General features: G+C 36.5%; 1 protein-coding gene across 5 annotated transcripts; it reads left to right on the top strand.

Moving 5' to 3' along the window:
* Positions 1 to 1022: 1022 nt before the first annotated feature.
* On the top strand, positions 1023 to 20671 carry LOC135585324 (uncharacterized). Of its 5 annotated transcripts, none has more exons than XM_065129910.1 (21): positions 1023 to 1221; positions 3312 to 3359; positions 4088 to 4181; positions 5448 to 5626; positions 6750 to 6800; positions 7609 to 7665; positions 9085 to 9205; positions 12581 to 12647; positions 12727 to 12802; positions 14997 to 15079; positions 15752 to 15827; positions 16378 to 16449; positions 16536 to 16637; positions 16788 to 16834; positions 16955 to 16982; positions 17097 to 18232; positions 18451 to 18591; positions 18718 to 18766; positions 19474 to 19529; positions 19663 to 19709; positions 20361 to 20671. In XM_065129910.1, exons 2-16 carry the CDS (start codon positions 3342 to 3344, stop codon positions 17178 to 17180), a joined length of 1155 nt encoding a protein of 384 aa, XP_064985982.1. In that variant the 5' UTR covers positions 1023 to 1221; positions 3312 to 3341; the 3' UTR covers positions 17181 to 18232; positions 18451 to 18591; positions 18718 to 18766; positions 19474 to 19529; positions 19663 to 19709; positions 20361 to 20671. The 5 variants fall into 5 exon arrangements, with proteins under 5 accessions (XP_064985982.1, XP_064985978.1, XP_064985980.1 ...); XM_065129906.1 differs by having other exon boundaries at positions 1057 to 1221; positions 12761 to 12802; positions 14974 to 15079; positions 15717 to 15827; XM_065129908.1 differs by having other exon boundaries at positions 1057 to 1221; positions 12761 to 12802; positions 14974 to 15079; positions 15717 to 15827; positions 18451 to 18628.
* The last annotated feature ends 133 nt before the right edge of the window (positions 20672 to 20804 follow it).

The raw sequence follows: 20804 nt of genomic DNA, 5'->3' as shown, positions 1-20804 counted from the left end.
GGCATCCAATTCGGAACAACGAGAATGAATGAAATCGTCTGGCTTCCCTCTTCAACTTGTCATGTAACCAAATGAACGGGTCCTAAAATGGCATCAGATTCCATCCGATGGACTCGATTCACATTGGCTGCTGATGGTGGGACGCCGCCTCAATCACGTTCGGTTGTGATGGAGGGAAACCAAGCTTTCAAATCAGGGGCATGTGGCCGGAGATGATTTTGGTGGTCGATCTGGAATTTTGGCCAATTGGCTGGGTTGGCGTTCCGTTACGGTCAAAGTCGCGGAGAGCGAAGATGGGCTGTTGAATTAAATTAGTTAATATATACCGATTCAAATCTTTGTGCCACTTCTGTTGTAAAATTAAATCGGGAGTAGTACAAATGATCCCTACATCAATAGAACATCTTTGTCAAGTCAATCTTTGTGTTGCGTCACTTCGTCGACCACTCGCGTATTAAAAGGTGGTTCCGTCATCGAGCTTTGTGTTGCGTCGAGCAACCGCGCGCGGGAGCGACGCCGCCGTGTTGTCTCCCGCTTCCTGTGGTCAACAAGTTGGGCTCGGAGGTCTTCATGACGGCTGAGGAGCTTCCGACCCGACGTGAAGAAGCTGCAGAGCGTGCGTGCTCGACGACGTACTCCGAGAAGTCTTTGGATCACCGGTAAGCCCTGTCAGGATTTATCATCGATCCGACGTTCCTCGAGAATCCTACGGTCAAACTTAGCATCATTGTATGGGGCCCATTCACTGTCCTAAGAAAATAACATTTCAATCCACCGAGACTTTGACCATCCGACAGTCCGGCCCACGTGTAGAATCCTGAACCGTCAATCACAACCGTTCATCTTAAGACGGACGGTATGAACTGCCGTATATTGGTACGCCGACCATTTGAACGGCCAAGATCAGGTCATTCCGTGAATAGAGAGGGAGCCGCTGTCTCCAAGGCATTTACTCTTTCGCCTCAGTCGCCGCAAGCGACTCGATCAAAACCGTTCATCCTAAGACGAACGGTGAAAATAGGTACGCCGACCGTTTGAACGGCCAAGATCAGGTCATTCTATGAATAAACGGAGCCGCCGTCTCGGAAACATCTCCCCCTCGCCTTCGACGCCGCAACCGTCTCCGAAGCCCTGCCGTCGATGGAGACGGCGAGGTAGCCGCTTGGGGCAGTTCGGCGTCTTACTCCCTCATAGTCGAGGAGGGCGGAGATCGCGCTTTAGGTTTCGATTCCCTTTCCCTCTCCATCCTCTCTAATTGTCGAAGTAGACGCTTCGTTCCTTGATGTTTCAAGAAAATGATTCAAAGATGTTTTTTCGTTATGACTTTAGGTTTTCTTCGCCATTTTGGTTCTTGATTGGTCCGTAATTAGCGTCCGTAGCTTCTGCGTGCTGTGAATTTACATTCTTGACCAAAGATGTAAAGAAGTAATTCAAGAAGTAATCCAAAACCTTGTTTCTTTTGCTTCTTTGCGGCAATGGGGTGTTGTTATATTTGTATCCTCTTGTTCTCCCTTCGCAATGCCAACTAAAAGATATCTTAATCTCCTGTTCTTCTTGGTCGCTAAAACAAAGCGTCTTAATCACGGCCGTGGTGACTTCTTTAAATGAAAAATGTGTTAGTAATAGGTGCTGACACTTGTGACTTTGACATACAATTTATTTATTTATTATTATTTAATATTTTATTACTTTATATTATTTATTAAGTAATATATTGTAAAATTCATTGATCTATATAATGAGAATTAGATCGTGATGAGATTATGATAATAAGACCGATTCGTTATTAAACACAAATCATAAATAATCTCGGTCATAGGTTACACGAGAGAAACATCGAAATAACCGGACAGATTGACGTGTTGTTTACCGATCCATATGATGGATGCAGTTGGTCTCATAGCTGCTCGTGTGAGAATACTAGAGATACAGTATAGGTGTTCATTAGATAATGAGTTCACTGATTGATTTGTTCATGGAATTTTAGATGATTGATGATGCCTTATTATCATATAACGATTTCTTCGTCTAAGTGGTGTATCTGGTCCTTAGACTTGAGACACTAAGGATGTCTTGTATGAGTATTTCATTCTTTGATATTAGACTTATAGGTTTGGAGGTCCCAAATCTAACATGGCCGATCATCGGGAGTCAACCTTATGATCTCAATAGAATTCGGATTGAGAGAGAAAGAGTTCTCCGGAAGAATCTGATTAGAGTGAGACTTATGTAGAAACTATATGAGCCGGATAGTACCGTGCCCGATATACAATCTCTGAGATATTAGATGGATGATGGACTATAGGTACACGGTAACCGAGGATAAATATATATCATCTGGGGACTGCGACGTAGTGACCTAGTACATCCGCAGTCGATGAGTCAAGTGAATTATTACGGAGATAATAATTCACTAAGCTAGAAGGAGTTCTAATAAATATGACTCACGGCCAACTCGATATTGAGCCTAGAGGGTCACACACATATGGTAGGCGTTGCGACGAGTAGAGGTTCAGATATGAGATATCCACTGTAGCCCTTATCTTATTGGATATTCAATAAGTCCATGAATTATTGGATCCTATGAATGAGATCCAATAAAAGTTAATAAGAGATTATTAGGTAGAGACTCACTAATCTAAGAAGCTTGGGTAGTTGGACGAAGATCTAATATCCAATATGACGGGATCCAATAGGGTTAAGTTGACAAGGGGTCTCTATAAATATGAGGGAACCAAAAACCCATTGGCTAGAGGTTCTTTTTGGCTGTCTCATCCTATTATTCTCTCTCCCTCTCTTCCTCATACTGTAGCCCATATTTTGAGCGTGTGGACAACAAGAAGGGGCAGTCCCTTCTTGATTGCGTGGTGTGCGTGAGGAAGAGTTTTGGACAACAATTTGAGGAATATCTTCGCAACCCTTGCCATGTGAATCACCGTTAGAGAGGAGGACAATTGATCTATTTCATCCTCTCCCATAGATTTGTAGGTTTTCAAGGATATACGATCTCCCTAGGTAATTTTCTTACACGTAGTTTTTCGGTTTCGCGGATTCTTGCACACCAACTTTTGCACGTTAATGAAATCTTCTTTTTTGCGGGAATTCTAAGATTTTGTTTTTTTATTCTTCCGCTGCGTATGTGATGTCGTCCCAGATTTTCCAACAAAAGTTTAGTTTAGAATGTGAACAAATACGAAGACATGTTGTTTCGTATTTGGTTTTTCTTGTTTTGTTTGTCTTTTATACTGGAACAATAAGCTGCTCCTCTGGATGCATCTATATGATTTAACTACATTGAGTTCTGTTTGCAGGGTGAAGCCTTTTGTGTGTCTTTTCTGAAAATGGCGCTTAAATTCGAGGTGGGGAACCATCTATTTGTTATATTTGTTTATTTATGATCTTCTACCAATTCTTTTTTCTTTTGTAATGAACAATGATGATGTGGGCGTAATGTTACACATTTGGGTGAAGGAGGTTGTTTCATACAACGTTTGAGTCTAAACTTTTGATTGCATAGAGGTCGAATCTACAGTTTCTTTTCTTTTCTTGAAAGGTCGAATCTCCTATTAATCTTGTTGATGGTTATTTGACATTAGTGCCAAGCAATATTATTCTGCTTTGGTCCTTGCTCGGATCGATAAATACCAGTCTGACTGGTACATGTAGATCCTACCAATATTTGAAATCTTGGGCTGTATAATTGACATATGAGAAAATAATTAGTCGTGTTTTCGATGGTAGGTTCAACAGGGTTGATCTGTATCTGTGCTAGCTGATATTTCTTAGTTAGAATGGTGAGAGCCCTTATATGTTGGCCTATCCTTTTAGTTATTTGAGGATTACAGGAAAAAAAATTAAAGTTCCTAATATTGGAACTAACAATTAAAAAAAAATAGCAGTAGAACTGATGCATTTAAATTCTATGAACCTAGAGGACAGGACTATTTGAAAGCCTTGGTGCACTCTTTTTCCAGCATATTCTCTTTTGTTGATTTATTATTAAATATGGGTCTGCCTGCCAGTTTATAGTCTCATTGCCTGTGTGTTCTCTTGATACTGGCCCTTCAATGAATATTCTGTATTCCAGGTGCTAGGAAAATTCAACAGAGCCCGTGCAGCACGATTAGCACTTCCTCACTTTGTTTGCCAAACACCACTTTTTATGCCTGTTGGAACTCAAGGTTCAAATTTCACTCTTTTCTACATTGTATTCTGCAGGAATTTTATAGTTCTTTTTCAGCTATCACGTGCCTAGATATAATCTAGAGTAAGATGCTTTAAGCATATATATGTTGTGCTCCTGTCTAACTTTTAATTGTTGTCATACAAAATTGTTAAGTTGTAATATTATGATGGTAGGTTCATTTTCATTTTTCTATATTATGCTAGTATTATATGGTAGAGTCTTTGTGTGCTTTTTCATGCAAATGCATTATGATCTCTTAATTGAAGTGTTTGTGCATCAGATTATGCAAATGCATTATGATCTTTGTGTGCTTTTTCATGTAAGTTCTTTTTCATTTATAAGTTCATAGATTATGCTTAAAACCTGAAAGAGATTTTTTGTCTATGTAAATGTATGTATCAGAAGCTAGTTCAGTGATAGAGAGTATGGAACTGTTACCTGAAACCTCCCTGCAAATCTTTGGTGGTGGTGCTGGACAATTTTCTATATATTGTCCAGACCTTAGGAACACTCCTAGCATGGGAAATTATCTAACCACCCTATTATAGCAGATTGATTAAACTCTCCTAGAAATGTAGAATTGCCCTGTCACTGTTTGACAGAAAAATACTCAGAATTTTCAAACTATTGGACAATAAAACTTACATTATGTTCCACATATTTGTAATGAAGATACTATTTATGCTTTAATTTTTTACTGTTATGTATATACTTGTTTTTTTTTTTTTTGAGGAAAGATTGGATAATTGTCCATCATCAGTTGTGAATTCTCAAGAATTATTATACTTGAATATACAACCATTGTCTTACTTCAATTAGCATGGATGTTATGTGTAGTGACTGAATTTAAAAGTAAGTTGAATAAATTGGTTCAAATTCATTAGTTAACTATATTATTTAGGATTAAAAACAAAATATATTCTATTTGGATCCCAAAAAGTTCACTGAGATAAAAATTGATACTACCTCTGCAACATATATCACTTTAAAGTTTGGTGTGGTTTGATTTTGTACTAGGAAAGCTTAACAGTAGAAACTTCTGAATAACACAAGAAATTTGGTTTTGCCAACATGAGGTGTGCTGGTAATGACTGAACATCATATTTCATAGCTACCACCCACAAACACTGAGCATAGAAAGGACATCATCCGTCTCTGGGTAAACTTTGAGCTCCCCGACTGTGTCATTGTGCTGTAATATTATGAACCCTTTGTAATTGGAATCATATATTTAACTGACCTTTGATTGTTTGTTTGGTAGGTACAATAAAAGGTCTGACTAATAATCAGTTGGAGGAGATTGGCTGCCAAATAATACTTGGTAATACCTATCATCTTGCTCTTCGACCTGGTGCTGAGTTGATTGATGACTTGGGTGGTCTTCATAAATTCATGAACTGGAAGAGAGCCCTGCTTACCGACTCAGGCGGCTTTCAAATGGTTGTTAAACTCTTGGTGACAATATTTGCATATTAAAATGCCCTATTCAGTTCCCTGAGTTCATTTTTGCATCACTTCTTTCATTTAGCTATGTTATATACATGATGTTGCACTTATATGCTTATTTTTATGTTACTGTTGTTGGAGGACATCTGATCTAAACCTTTTGTTATCTTATTATAACTACTAATCAGTCTAAATCTAGCTTGTTCTGGCCAACTGAAAAACTAGTTCTTTTTGTGAGTATTTTTTTTAGGAGGACTCACATACTTAATTTGAACAGGATCAAGTAGTCAGTGCTGGTGAAGCTTAAGCCTGTTGTTCGTTTACTGTCAGATGTGTTCAGCATATTTAATATTAAATGTAGTGGCCTGAGATCTTAACAATATCCAGAATCACCTGAATTTAAATGAATTTAGATCTTAGAAGATTGGATGTAAATTAAGATAAATGTTCTTGTGGGATTCATGGAAAAGAAACTCATATAACATTTGCATTCTGCCTTGCAAGTGACCAGTGCAGCATGGTACCATAATGTCACAGTGTGGTGGTAGTGATTGCTGAACATACAGTTCTTGAAGTCGGAAAGTTGTCTCAAGTTGCTTGGAGTTGTGGATGGGTCACTTCTATATGTATAAACTAATGGACCATTGATTAGAAGCTTAATATTCTCCTAGGTGCTAACTTGAATTTTTACCCTGTAGCCTTTAATTAACATTGAGTACTTTAGTATTTGAGAATTTCATGGGAGTCTGTGCTGATCCCATGCTCTGTACAGTAACTAACCAAAGTTATTGTTACTTTCTGGACAGGAATTAAGCTTGTCCTGATTTTATCAGAGGTATAATTGCAAGTTGTTCTGTATGGAATTTTTATCTCTATGTTTAAGACATGTTACAAAATGTCATGCAGTTTTGCTTGATTAAACATTTCGCCTACCTGCCTTGGGTTGTAATTTTCTCCTGTAGAATTTCTATTGCATTTTAGCAAAGTTGAAAACTAGTGCTTACTGTAAACCTCTGCAATAAAAAGGAATTTTGGTTTAGTTTTACTACACAACATACTTTAGTTTGCTAAGTTTTGTTAGGTTTAATCTTTGACCACATGGCATACTGCTTTGCAGGTTTCTTTATTGCATTTGGCTGACATTACTGAGCAGGGTGTGACATTTCAGGTAAGGATTGAAAGTTATTTAGTAACCATATTATTGATTCTTGTGATGCAATGTCTAGCTGTAGAGTGATTCTTAATCCAGCATAAAAATAGTCATGATTAATGCAGTTCAGAACTTCTTATTATTAAGCATGTATTGCTTGTAAGTTGATCATAGAAAAGACTTTGTAAAAAATGAACAGTTTGATTGTGCTCTCGATCATTTGAAAGTGTTGGAGAGGCTTCTTATGTTGCTTCTGTTTTTACAGATACATTTAAATCTCTTCAGTTTGTTTTTTAGCCAAACATCTTTAAAGTCCCACCTAATGAATTTCGTTATGCAAATATTTCTCCCAGAGATACAGGACTGAAAATGACAAAACCCTGCATGCCATTGGGATTTAATAAATTGCACCACACACTAACAAAACCCACCTTCCAAATTCTAGTTTTTCATTCTGAAAGGTGACTTTGGAACTTCTAAATCTTAGGATTTACAAATGTGTACATGTTCAATGCTTCGGAATTCCCAACCATACACAACTCAGTCCTTATCTGAAACAGGGAAATTCCCACTCAAAACTTCTGATGAATATCCGGATTTGAAATTCGTGAAGCAATTGAGATTTATAAGTCACATTAATTGTTATATGTCTCTTTCAAAAACTTTGAATTTCTCTGTTTGAAATAATGAGGTTTTCCCCATTGCTTCTCATGATAAAATCTCATATATCTTCAACTAAAGTGAACTTATGGTATGCATTTATAGTACTCTATATGTCATTTCATCTTAGATTCCTCTTCACTTTACCTTTTTTTCTCTGTGTCAGTCTCCTGTTGATGCAAAGCCCATGCTTCTGACACCTGAAGAGTCAATACAAATACAAGTAGGTAAAACTATGCACGTAGCTTTTTCCTTGTTAAGTAATATTGGCCTTTGTAGCTGCATCAGTTTTGATATTCTTTTATGTTCCATTTGGTTTTCTTGATTGCTGACACTGTATGCTTACATATAATCTGTATCTGTCATCTATTATTTTTGTTGAAATCCCAAGAAACTAATTTTGCCAATTCGGTTTAGAAAACCACTAAGTCTACCTTGGGTGAAGTATGGAACCTCAGATTTGATTAGGATAATATTAATTTTTTAAAATTTTATTTTTCTTTTGCTTTTTTTAGGTTTGTTAGGATTTTAGGAAAAAAGCGTTAAGGTTTTGGGTCTAGTGAAAGAGAGCAGGGAGTTTTGTGTGCCCTCATTAGGCATGCTTGTGGCCATGATATATGGATATATATGTAGAGTGAGATGGTTCCTGGTGTAGTTATTCATAGGTTTCTTCTGAATGGATAACTAATGAACAATTTGTTGACCCTTGTCGGTTGGGTTGGGTTGGGTTGGGTTGGTTGCAGGAGCACATTTTACATTCAACTTGATCTTAGGTTAGACATTGTTTGACCCAACCTTGTTATATTTTTTCACTAAAGTTGCTCTAGCCTGACATAATGCTTAAGTGGGTAAATAATATAGCTTCCTAAAATGAAACTATTTTATTCTTGAAGGTTAAGAGTTAAGACTACAAGAAATCCAGTCAGTGTTTGTCTAGCCCTATAAGAGTTGGTATAAGGCATAGCACACCGTATCTTTACTAAGGAGAAGAACTGTTTTTGCCTGAATAAGTTTGCCATTTACTATAAAAACAGTATGACTTCCTTGTCTGATAACATCAATTGGATATTTATCAAGCATTCACTCTCTATAGAATATTTGTTCTGCTTGTCCGTAATTAGTGAAGGGGTAATCAGTCAACTCTAGAATATTTGGTACATCTACCTGACCCCAAATATTTTGTACATTACGGCTTGTTGTTGTGATTTTTGTTATTACAAGATGACGAACTGAGTGTATGCATGGCGCACATATGTAAACCATTGGTTAGGCATTGTATTTTGAACATTTTTATTTCAAGCACTCCAACATTCACTTGCATGTTCTTTTAATCTTGTTTGTGTATATAGTATACAGTATCCAGTGTGTAGTTGTTGACTACATCCATGCTTCTGACGCTCTCACCTAGAAGGAATGGCTTCATTTGTAACCACGTGTTATCACTACCAAGTGTTGCTTCACAAAGTTTAAGTTAAATTACCTAAAATTGTGTTGCTAGTGGTTGAATTAACCAAGTATTATCACCTTCATATCCTCTTTCATGCCTTCATGTCCACAAATACCTAGCACTTTCGACCTTATCATCTTAATGGTTTCTTTTAAGTTTATATCATATATTATGCATTGTGAAAAATATGTGCAGAATAAGATTGGAGCTGATATCATCATGGCGCTTGATGATGTTGTGAAGACAACCATTACTGGTCCACGCATTGAAGAAGCTATGTACCGTACTCTTCGTTGGATCGATAGATGTATAGTTGGTATGCTCAACTTACAAAGTGATTGAATAAGTTTCATGCATATATGTTATGATGTTTGATGAAATGCTTCTAATTAGTGTGCGATTGTGTAATGTATTCAGCTCATTTGTTGTATTGTTAACAAGGTGTATACTCCTCACGGAAGCACAGGTCACAAGCACCAAAGTGTTAGTCATAGGTGCCCTATAAGTCAATCACGTGAGTGATGACACGTGTGACATGATATGCATTCTTTTTGTTTATTATATTATTTGATATTTTATCATTTTATATTGCTTGTTGCATATATGCATGAATATATTGTGATGTCCATGGATCTGTGTAATGGGAATCAGATCGTGATGAGATCACGATAATGACATTGATTCACCTTTAAACGTAGATCCTAAATAATCCTGGTCATAGATTACTCAAAAGGGACATCGAGATAACCGGACAGACTGGTGTATTGTATACCCGTACATATGATAGAGGCGACTGGTCTTATAGCTGCTCGTGTGGAGATACTAGGGATGCAGTATATGTGCTCATTGGAGAGTAAGTTCACTGATTGATCCGCTCACAGAATGCTAAATTGTTAATGATACCTCATTATTAGACAGCGATTCTATTGTCTTAGTGGTGTACCCGGTCCTTAGATTTAGACATTAAGGATGTCCTGTATGAGTATCATTATTTGATATTGGACTTATAGGCCTGGAAGTTCCAGATCTAGCACAGTCGATCATCGAGAGTGGTAGTCAACCTTACGAGGGCTATTGAGTGTTGATAGAGGATTATTCGCTCTCGGTGTCATGAGAAGAATATCCAATGTGTTCTTGCTTAGACAAATCCCTGACTCCTATCGTTCGGATTGAGAGAGAAAGAGTTCTTCGGGATAATACGATTAGAGCAAGACTCGAGTATAAACTGTATGAGCCTGACAGTACCATGCCCGGTATACGATCTCCAAGTATTAGATAGATGAGGGATTATAGATACACGATAACTAAGGACGGACATGTCCAATGGATTGAATTCTCCTGTATCGTCTGGGGACTGAGACGTAATGATCTAGTACGTCTGCAGTCAATGAGTCGAGTGAATTATTATGGAGATAATAATTCATTGAGTTAAAAAGAGTTCTAATATGTATGACTCACGGCCAGCTTGATATTAGGCTTAGAGGGCCACACACATATGGTAGACATTGCGACGAGTAGAGGTTCATATATGAGATATTCGTCGGAGCCCATATCTTATTGGATATTCAATAAGTCCTTGAATTATTGGATCTTATGAATAAAATATAATAAGAGCCAATAAAAGATTATTGAATAGAGATTCACTAATCTAAGAGACTTGGGTAGTTGGATGGAGATCCAGTACTTAATAGGGCAGAATCCATTAGGGTTAAGTTGACAAGGGACCTCTATAAATAGGAGGGACCCAAACACCTATAGGCTAGAGGTTTCTTGGTTGCAACCTTCTATTCTCCTCTCCCCTTCTCCTCCTCAGATAGCAAGCCTGAAAATTTAAGGAACGTCGTCGCGGCCCTACTGTATGGATCACCGTTAGAAAGGAGGACGTTTGACCTCCTTCATCCTCTCCCACGGATCTACAGGTTTTCAGGGATATACGATCTCCCTAGGTAATTTTCTTATGCATAGTTTTTCGATTTCGCGGGTTTTTGTACACCAACTTTTACATGACCATGAAACATTCTTTTATGCGAGAATTCTGGAATTTTGTATTTCTATTTTTCTGCTGCGCATGTGATGTCGTCCCAGATTTCCCGACACAAAGGAATAGAGAAGATTAGAATGCTATAATGCTATTTAATCTTAATTTGTATATGCAGACTGCAAGAATAATTTTGGTGCTAACTTTAAATAAGATTAGTGTAGTTGGTAAGTGTACGGTCTGATAGTTCTATAATATTCGGTGAAATGGACTGTTAAAATGAAAAAGAAATAAAGATAGCAGATAATGTAATTAAATATTTAGTCAAGTGCTGTGAAATACAGTTAATACCTTCTCAAAGACAATTGTTTGATCATAAAAAATAAATAGCAGAACCAAATATGAAAAGTATTAGTAAGAGTTAATTACCTATGTTCTGTTTATAGAACACATGAAAGATGATAAGTAATGGAGAGTTATAAAGTTGCAGAGTTAATTACTAATGGAGAGTTAATTACCTATGATCGAATAGGTCAACTTCATATAACTCTCCATTACTCATCATATTTCATGTGTTCTATAAACAGAACATAGGTAATGCATTGAGTTATGTCACACTTATATGAACTTTCATTGGAAACATTTACAATATCTCATCTTAAATTACTTATTTGTGACATTTTTGGTATATTTACAAAATGCATTGAGTTGTTTCTTAAAACATTGAACTCCGAGAACTGGTTATGTCACACTAACATGCAAAAAACTGAGTATGTGAAGTCACTGCTTTAGAAAAAAACTTGCATATTATTTTCTTGTTGTCAAATTCCATTGTAACATTTATTGAAAGAATTTTCTTCACTGGAGCAAATCATCGGTTTGATTTTAGTTCAGCTAGTACTTACAAGTTCCATCAGGCCTTTTGTTTCTTACCTTTCATTGGACAATAATCTCCCAACATTTAATGAATCTCAGAAATTGTTAAACTATCATCACATTTTATGTACCTCTAGTTGACTTGTAATATATTGTTGAACATACATTCACCACCCATGTTATCATGGTTGTTAAGCTATATGTATGTAATAAAAAAAAACAACGTTTTTTTTTTTGTAACATTGCTTAAGAAGTTTTCTTCCTTCTCATTTTTCATGGTTGTTAAGCCATTTCTATGTCGTAGAAAATAAACAATAGTTTTTCATAATATTCCTGAAGCAATCCCCATGTCTCTCTTTTTTCAAAATGATATTATACACAAAATGTCTGTCACGTTAGTATAACACTATAACATGTACTTCACTTTTTGATTGTTTCTTTTGGTTCTCCTTGATTCGTTAGAAATATGATAAACATTTATATAATCTTTATGTTATCTGATTGTGGTATGAACTTGTTGCCTTTATTAAAGAAAATAGTAAATAGCAGGAGTTACTTATTATTTCAGTAATCATGCAGATATATGCTTGCAATATACCATAAAAAACTTATACTATATATTAATTCGAGTTGTTCTTATTTTCTTTGGTAACAAATATAGGCATAGATGTCATACCTTGTGTCTTTCAATGGGAACAATAATATATTTAATAGGTATTAATCTATCCTTGCATTTGGACATTTTCTAAAAGCATGACACATCTTTTCATGATATTCTCTTTTTAGTTACTATATTTGTTATTTTCCTTGTGATATCTTGGGTACATTCAAGGACAGCTCACAAGAGACCGGATGAACAAAACTTATTTGGAATTGTTCAAGGAGGACTAGATCCAGTTCTGAGGTGAGCCATTTGTTTTGTGCCTTGAAACATGACATGCAACAAAACTTAAAGTAAAACAGTTTTTTCATCTGTCATGTAGAGGCAATGCGATACTAATAAGCTATTATTTCCAGAGATATATGTGTCAGAGGTTTGGTGGATCGCAATTTACCAGGGTAGGCTGTCTATCGACCATTTTAAGTTCTTGTATATTATTATGTGTTAAATCTTTATTTTTAAGATCCTTCAAGTTGCTGCTACATGATGTGGTACTGCTTTTCAATATCAATTATGTGACTCACATTTCGTTCAAGTCTTTCCTTTGTAATTTAGATGGCAACAACTCCAGTCGGGTTGAAGTAATCCATGCAGTTGGTTTGAGTTAGTTCAAGACTTCAAGCATGGCCCAGTATCTCCATGTAGACCTGTACCAATCTACTTGTTGGGTTCTGTTACCCTGCCCGAAGTTACAAGATTAGTAGATGAAAGAATGATTTGAAACAATGACAAGGCTTGTTGTGTGATTGTGTATAGGAAATTTATGATTGATGGATAAAGAGAATGGAGAATGGAGTAGGAAGCAGGGGGTCTCCATCTGACCGTCTGTTTGTGTAAGACGGAGTCTTGCAGAAGGTATAGTGGGGTTGGCGGGAGACTAGTTCAATTATTTAAGTGGTCCCACCCAAAAGAAATAAGATCAGTTTTAAGGTCTCTATATTCTAGAGCAATGATATATGTGGGTTTATGAAATGTGTTAGGAACATCTTGTATTTATTAGCTGATTTTGAGGAATGTAAGGTGTCCCATGTGTTTAGAGAATTTAATAGTTGTGCCAACTGGTTAGCTTATCAAACTAAGAATTTTGACATTTCTCAGCTCTGGTGGGATACTTGGCCAACAGAGTTGAAATCTCTTTTGTGCTTTGATGAGCAGAGAAGAAGCCATAGTCACTTTTGAAATTAATATAATTTTTACCCTTTTTGGAAGAAAAAACATTATATTGTGTTGGAAGATATGGGCTTTTTGTTATAAATGGCTTGCAATTGTTCCATTTTTCTAATTTCACCCTCATTGTTAGTGATCTTTGTGTTGGTTTTTCGTTTTTATTTGAAATATTCCATAACCCTCTTCTTAAAATTATCGAAAGCAAAATTAGTAAATGCTTGCAGTGTAAAGTGGTAAGACTGTATACATTAAACCTTTTCTGGACTCTGCATAAGCAAGAGTCTCATGCTCCTGGCCACCCTTTATGCCATGTAATTTGTCAACTAACTGCATATTAAAAGCAAGGACTAATGTGTTGTGGTACTTGCCACTTTGACCATAAAACAAAAGAGAGAAAAAGTGAACAGAAGTTCATGTGTCATAGTAGTTCCATGAGCTTGGAGAAGCTATTAGTGCCAGATTTGTTTTAAGGGTGGCCGTAAGTGTAAGGTGGTCTACAAGAAAGCAGTTGGTTCATGACCATATCTACCATCTTCTTGTTACACAGAAGCTTATGGGTCATAGCTAGCATGTTTGCGGTTCTTACTTTATGTTCAGGTGAAATCTCCATTCTTCATATGCTACATGAGTTTCATGATTGTTGTTGATGAATACTTGTTGCCTCTTTGAAAAAGAAAATTCACTATTTATTTAGGATCAGGATATGGAATCACCGCAACAACTACTCTGGCAACATTGTACCTGTCATTATGCTTTGTACACTTACATTCTAAAGTTGACAGTTTTGCTTTCGTTGTTCACAAATGGACACTTGATATTTTCTAAAAAGTAGCTAAACATTCACCCAATATCTTGAATTTCTTTCTAAGATGCAGTTTACACTTTGGAGTTAGTTATAAGGATTTAACAGGTCTAAGTCTGCCCCTAATCAGTTGCAAAATTATTGACCATCTGCAGCCAGTCAGTGTGGTTGGATTAGTCTTGCTGGCCAATATGTAAATAATTCACCAACTTTGTGTTTCTTGCATGCTCTTGGGAAGGATAATATTTTCCTTTAGGTTTTATAGAATGCATTGGACTTGTTTCGACCATTTCCCTCTCAAGATTGATACATCTTGGCCGATAAGATGACTTCGAAGGATTGTCGTTGTTATAGGTGCGTAATTAGTTATCAATAGAGTATGGCTGCATTTCCCTCTTAAGGTGGGATTTACGCATGTGGATTCCTGCATTTGTCACATAAGAATTGCTTTCACTGTTTGCTGATCATATAGAAACGTTCTACAAGTTTGCAAACTTGTAATGACTTAAAAAGTGTACAGTAATTATCTACATTTTTCTAGCTTCGTATATGAATTATCATCTGATGTTGGATAGTTGAACTCACTTTCTACTGTGACAGCTATGCTATTGGTGGTCTTTCAGGCGGTGAAGATAAAGACTCCTTTTGGCGTGTTGTTGCACAGTGTACTGCTGCATTACCAGAAGATAAACCCCGATATGTTATGGTACAGCTTTTATATCATGTGCTATTATTTTTTCCGAGTAATATTTATCCCAGTTCCGTTTATATCCAACACAACTCTATTCGATTGAATTTGGTGTTCATACTCAAGGATCCATGGATGAGTTGTTATATGAAATCGGGATATTGACTGTTGATCTGATATGTTTGAAGATCTTTAACCTCAAAATGGAACTGTGCTTCATGTTTATGCAAGATGCTTATATTATAATCAGGATTCTGGATATTCAATTATATCTTTTGAGATGTGTTTTGGAGCACCACATATTTTTTGCAACAAGTTGATTCTTCAAGAGTTTCAATTGTGACTTTGAGATCTAGAAGGGTATAGATCAGTTGAATGGTTGGTCACAAATTTAGATTTCCATATATCGGATCTCTTTTTTGATTATTTGTGATTGAATCCCTTCCCACGCATGCACGAAGATAGATTATGTGCATGGGTATTTAAAGATCTGTTTCTTGATAGAAATACTTTGTATGCTAAGAATATTAAGATAAGTAATTTTTTTATTTACATATATTCGATGTGTCTGTAGATTTCTAAATTTATTTGTTGTCTTGTACATTCCTAATATTGCTACTTGATATATTTATTTTGACATGCAAATACTTTGTAGGGTGTTGGATATCCACTTGATCTTGTAGTTTGCAGTGCTTTAGGTGCAGACATGTATGATTGTGTGTATCCTACACGAACTGCTCGTTTCGGCACAGCTCTTATTCCTGAGGTTAGCATACTAATATTCATAAAATTAATGTTAAAGCTGATTATTGTATTTAGTCTCTGTAGTATTCTAAAATCTCATAAACATGATTTTTTTATATTTCATTTAAGGATTACATTTATATTTGCTTTAAGATCCACAAACTAGAAGATTAGAGTAGATGTTTAAGGCCATATTATGTATGGACTAGGAAATTAGGAAATTTCATTCAAACCTAAAAATCACTCATTTTTTGGGACATAAAACAACAAAAACACAAAGTCCACCCAAGACATGAACCTGAAAAACTGGAGATGGTTAAAGGGCCGGCCTTGGTTATTGACCATTTGCGAAGTGAAAGCTGTATATATTGACCATTTGCAAATCCTTCAGTGGCAGAAGCCTCATGCAATGGGTACACTACATTGGGATTGTGCTTTTGACTCCTGAATGTGAAGCTGTTGTGTTAAAATTCATGGTCTCTTGGAAGCTAAACGTATGGGTTAGCTTCAAAAAGATGATCCGATCATCATGGTAATTAAGAGTCGTTTAACTAGTCTATTTTCCTATCCAGGGTCTCTTGAAGTTGAAAAATCAGGCCATGGCCAATGATGAACGTCCTATTGATCCGACATGTTTGTGTATGGTAAGACTTTACCTCACCTTGACATTTAAAGGCAAAAATGATTGCACAACAGAATTGACTGCTGAAAGTCATACAGTTCTTTGCAGGTTTGTAGAAATTATACACGAGCCTACTTACACTGCATTGTCACGAAAGATCCAATGGGTTCCCAGCTAGTGTCTTATCATAATTTGTCATATATGATGAGGGTAAAATCTCTAGCTTGTCTCGAAGCTGAGATATGCTTGTGATCATATATGAATATTTATTGCATTAAAAGAATTACCAGGTTTATCTGCATTCATCCTTTTTGAAGTTAATTGCCAGTGATTATTATCTTGTAACCAATCTTTCTGCAGCTAAGCAAGGACCTTCACACATCAATAGTCGAGGGGCGATTTCCAGAGTATGATAATTTTATATTTTTAATAATGTCTAATTTATTCTTAATTAACCTAGAATTAAGTTTTTTGCACCAAAAAACACTATATCGATATTTAACGATTTTTTATATTCTCCTCTACAGGTTTGTACAGGGTTTTTTACGTGTGCAGGTTTGTGTTTTGCAAAACACAAACCAAATAATTTTTAAATTATGACCAATCTTAATGGTATTAATGTCTGTTATTTAGAGGGTTTTAGATTAATTTTCACACAATTTCTTACAGTTCCCTAAGGGTGATATCCCAGAGTGGGTTTGCAATGCGATGGAGGTTGCTGGTATTGACGTGTCGACCGGCTGTGCTCCGTAATAACAGAGGATTAGCTAAAAGGATTATGATAGATGAGAGGCTTAACAGAAACAAATTAGCCTCGTATGCAACATAGACATTCGTCAATATACATGAATCGTCACACCAAGATTATTTTGGTTGCAGCATAACAAGTATGCTGCTCAGAGTATAAAATTAGCATCCGTGAAGTTTTGTACCATTGGTAATCCTTTTGTTCCAGAGTTGCTTGCACACCCTCTTTTGAATCATATGAATCCAATTCAAATATATCAGTTTATATTTTGCGATTTCTCAGGTAATTGTGGTAGAACAAGCTAACTTGTTTCATATGACAAATGGAGCAAATGAAAATGGAAAAACTGCATGTGGAATATTTAGAACTAAGATGAGAAGTAGAGTCATGGATAAGTAGTAATTAATCTTGATAATAATAAATTAATAAATTTATATAGTAGGTTTGGCTCATAATAATATTTTACAGCATAAACAAAATATTTTCTCTTGCACCTCTTATTATAATAATACTGACTATGATCATTTTCTTTTCCCTCATCGAATGTATCTTCTACACATTAGCGGCACAATTCGATTGATCCGACAAGAAGAGTCATCGAGGCAGATGGAAGTGACAACTCAGTCCGGCCCATGTGTAGAATCCTGAACCGTCAATCATAACCGCTCATCTTAAGACGGACGGTATCAACTGCCGTATATAGGTCCGCTGATCTTTTGAACGGCTAAGATCGCATCATTCCATGAATACAGTGGGAGCCACCGTCTCGTAAACATCGACTCCTTTCGCGCCGCAAGAGACTCCATCAAAACCGATTCATCTTAAGACGAATGGTGACAACTGCCAGATATAGATAGGTACGCCGACCTTTTGAACGGCCAAGATCAGGTCATTCTGTGAATAAACGGTGCCGCTGTCTCGACAACAGTCCTTCCTCGCCTTGCACGTCACGAGCGACTCCGGAAGTCCAAAGCCCTTCCTTCCGTGTATGCGGACGGGGAGATAGCCGCCTGAGGCGTTTCGGCGTCTGACTCCCAGGGCGGAGATCGCGATCTAGGTTTTGGTTCCCTTTCTCTCTCCATCCTCTCTAATAGTCGTATTAGATGCTTCGTTCCTTGATGATGTTTCAAGAAAATGATTCTGTCGTTAGGACTTTTATGTTTTCTTCGCTATTTTGATTCTTGATAGGTCCGTAATTGTGTCCGTAGCTGTGAATTGACATTCTTGATAAAAGAAGTAATTCAAAACCCTGTTTCTTTTGCTTCTTTTCGGCAGTGGGATGTTGGTATATTTGTATCCTTTTGTTCTACCTCCACAATGCCAACGAAAGTAAATCTTGATCTGCCTGTTCTTCTTGGTCGCTGAAACAAACCGCCTTAATCCTGGCCGTGGTGGTGACTTCTTTAAATGAAAAAGGTTGGTTCAAGATGTGAACAAATACGATGACATGTTGGTTCGTATTTGGTTTCTTTTATACTGTAACAATAAGCTGCTCCTCTGGATGCATCTATATGAGCTAACTACATCGAGTTCTATTTGCAGGGTGAAGCCCTTTTGTGCGTGTTTTCTGAAAATGGCACTTGAGTTCGAGGTAGGGAATCATCTCTCTGTCATATTTGTTTCTTTATGATCTTCTTCCAATTTCTTCTGATATAATAAACGATGATGATATGGGCATAATGTTACTCTTTTGGGTGAAATTGATTGATTATTGATTGCATAGAGGTCGAATCTCCTGTTTTTTTTATTCTTTTTTAAAAGTGCAAATCTCCTGTTAATCTTGTTCATGGTTATTCGGCGTTGGTGCCGAGCAATACTATTCCGCGTCGGTCCTTAGTCTGATCGATACATACCAGTCTGACTGGTCCATTTCGATCGTACCAATATTTGATATCTTGGGCTGTATAATTGACATATGAAATATAACTAGTTGTGTTTATGATGGTAGGTTCGACAGGGTTGATCTCTATTCTTTATGTGCTAGAGTATATTTTTTTGGCTAGAATTGTGGGAGCCCTTATATGTTGGCCCATCCTTTTAGTTATTCGAGGATTACAGGGGAACAAAATTGAAGTTCCTAATATTGGAACTTAACTATTACAAAAAAAAAAGGTTGTTAACAGTAGAACTGATGGAGCAATTCTATGAACCTAGTTAGAGTACAGAAAACTCTTCGAAATCCTATATCGCACTCTTCTTCCAGCATATTATCTTCTGTTGATTTATTATTAAATATGGAGTGTCATTGCCTTTGTGTTTTCTTGATACTCGCCCTTCGATGAATATTCTGTATTCCAGGTGATAGGAAAATTCAACATTGTATTCTACAGTTTTTATGCCTGTTGGAACTCAAGGTTCAATTTTCACTTTTTCTACATTGTATTCTGCAGGAATTTTTTTTTTTTTCTTTTTCAGCTATTCCATTCCTAGATGTAATCTACAGTAAAATGCTTTAAACATATATTTGTTGTGCTCCTCTGTATGTAGCCACGCACCTACGGACTGCTCGTTTCATCGCAGCTCTTATTCCTGAGGTTAGCCTACTAAATATTCATAAAATTAATGTTAGTGCTGATTATTCTATATTGTGTCTCTGAAGCATTCAAAAAGTTCATAAACTTTGTTAATGCTGAGTATTCTTCGTTTGCCTGTATACATTTGTTAAAATTATCTATCGTGCCACTTGAACCTGACTACCACAACATGACAACATAAAACAACAAAAACATAAAAAGTCCACCCAACGCAAGCCACTTCAAGATTGTTTCTTAACAATTTGGGCGACAAAGGTTCAGGTTATGAAAATATCATCTCTACATGCAAAAGTATAAGATGTATGTATTGACCCTTCGCAAATCCTTCATTGGCAGAAGCAGCCTCCTGCAATGGGCTGCCCAGATCTTATCAAAGGATATACTGGGTAAAAGCACAATACATCGGGATTGTGCTTTGATTCCTGAATTTGAAGCTGTAGTGTTAAAATTCATGGTTTCTTAGAAGCTAAATGTATGGGCTAGCTTCGAAAAGATGATCCAATTACCATGGTCTTTAAGAATCTTTAACTAGAAGCCTGTTCATATGGATCTTTTTAGTTTTTGCCTTTGATCTAATCACACCATGAATTGCCTCACCTTGACAGATAACAACAGAATTGACTGCTGAAAGTCATGTACTGTTCTTTTCAGGTTTGTAGAAATTATACACGAGTGACGAGCCTACTTACACTGCATTGTGACGAAAGATCCAATGGGCTCCCAGCTAGTGTCTTATCATAATTTGTCATATATGATGAGGGTAAAATCTCTAGCTTGTGTCGAAGCTGACATGCCCTTATAAAGAATTACCAGGTTTATCCGCATTGATCCTTTTTGAAGTTAGTTGCCAGCAATTATTATCTTGTAATCCATCTTTCTACAGCTAAGCAATTATTATCCGCATTGATTTCCAGGGTATGGTGATTTTGTATTTTTAATAATATGTTCAATTTAATTCTTAATTTACCTAGAATTAAGTTTTTTTGACACCAAAATAACTACATGTCACCTGCATGTGGAATTTCTTCTCTTGGGCAGTGGCAGGGGTTTCTCATCGGTTCACCTGCTTGCATTTAAAGAACGACGACTGCCGTA

This window comes from Musa acuminata, chromosome BXJ2-10 (genome assembly GCF_036884655.1).
Source record: "Musa acuminata AAA Group cultivar baxijiao chromosome BXJ2-10, Cavendish_Baxijiao_AAA, whole genome shotgun sequence".
Taxonomy (NCBI): domain Eukaryota; kingdom Viridiplantae; phylum Streptophyta; class Magnoliopsida; order Zingiberales; family Musaceae; genus Musa; species Musa acuminata.
The sequence above is the reverse complement of the archived record's forward strand: the minus strand, read 5'-3'. Positions and strand labels throughout refer to the sequence as shown.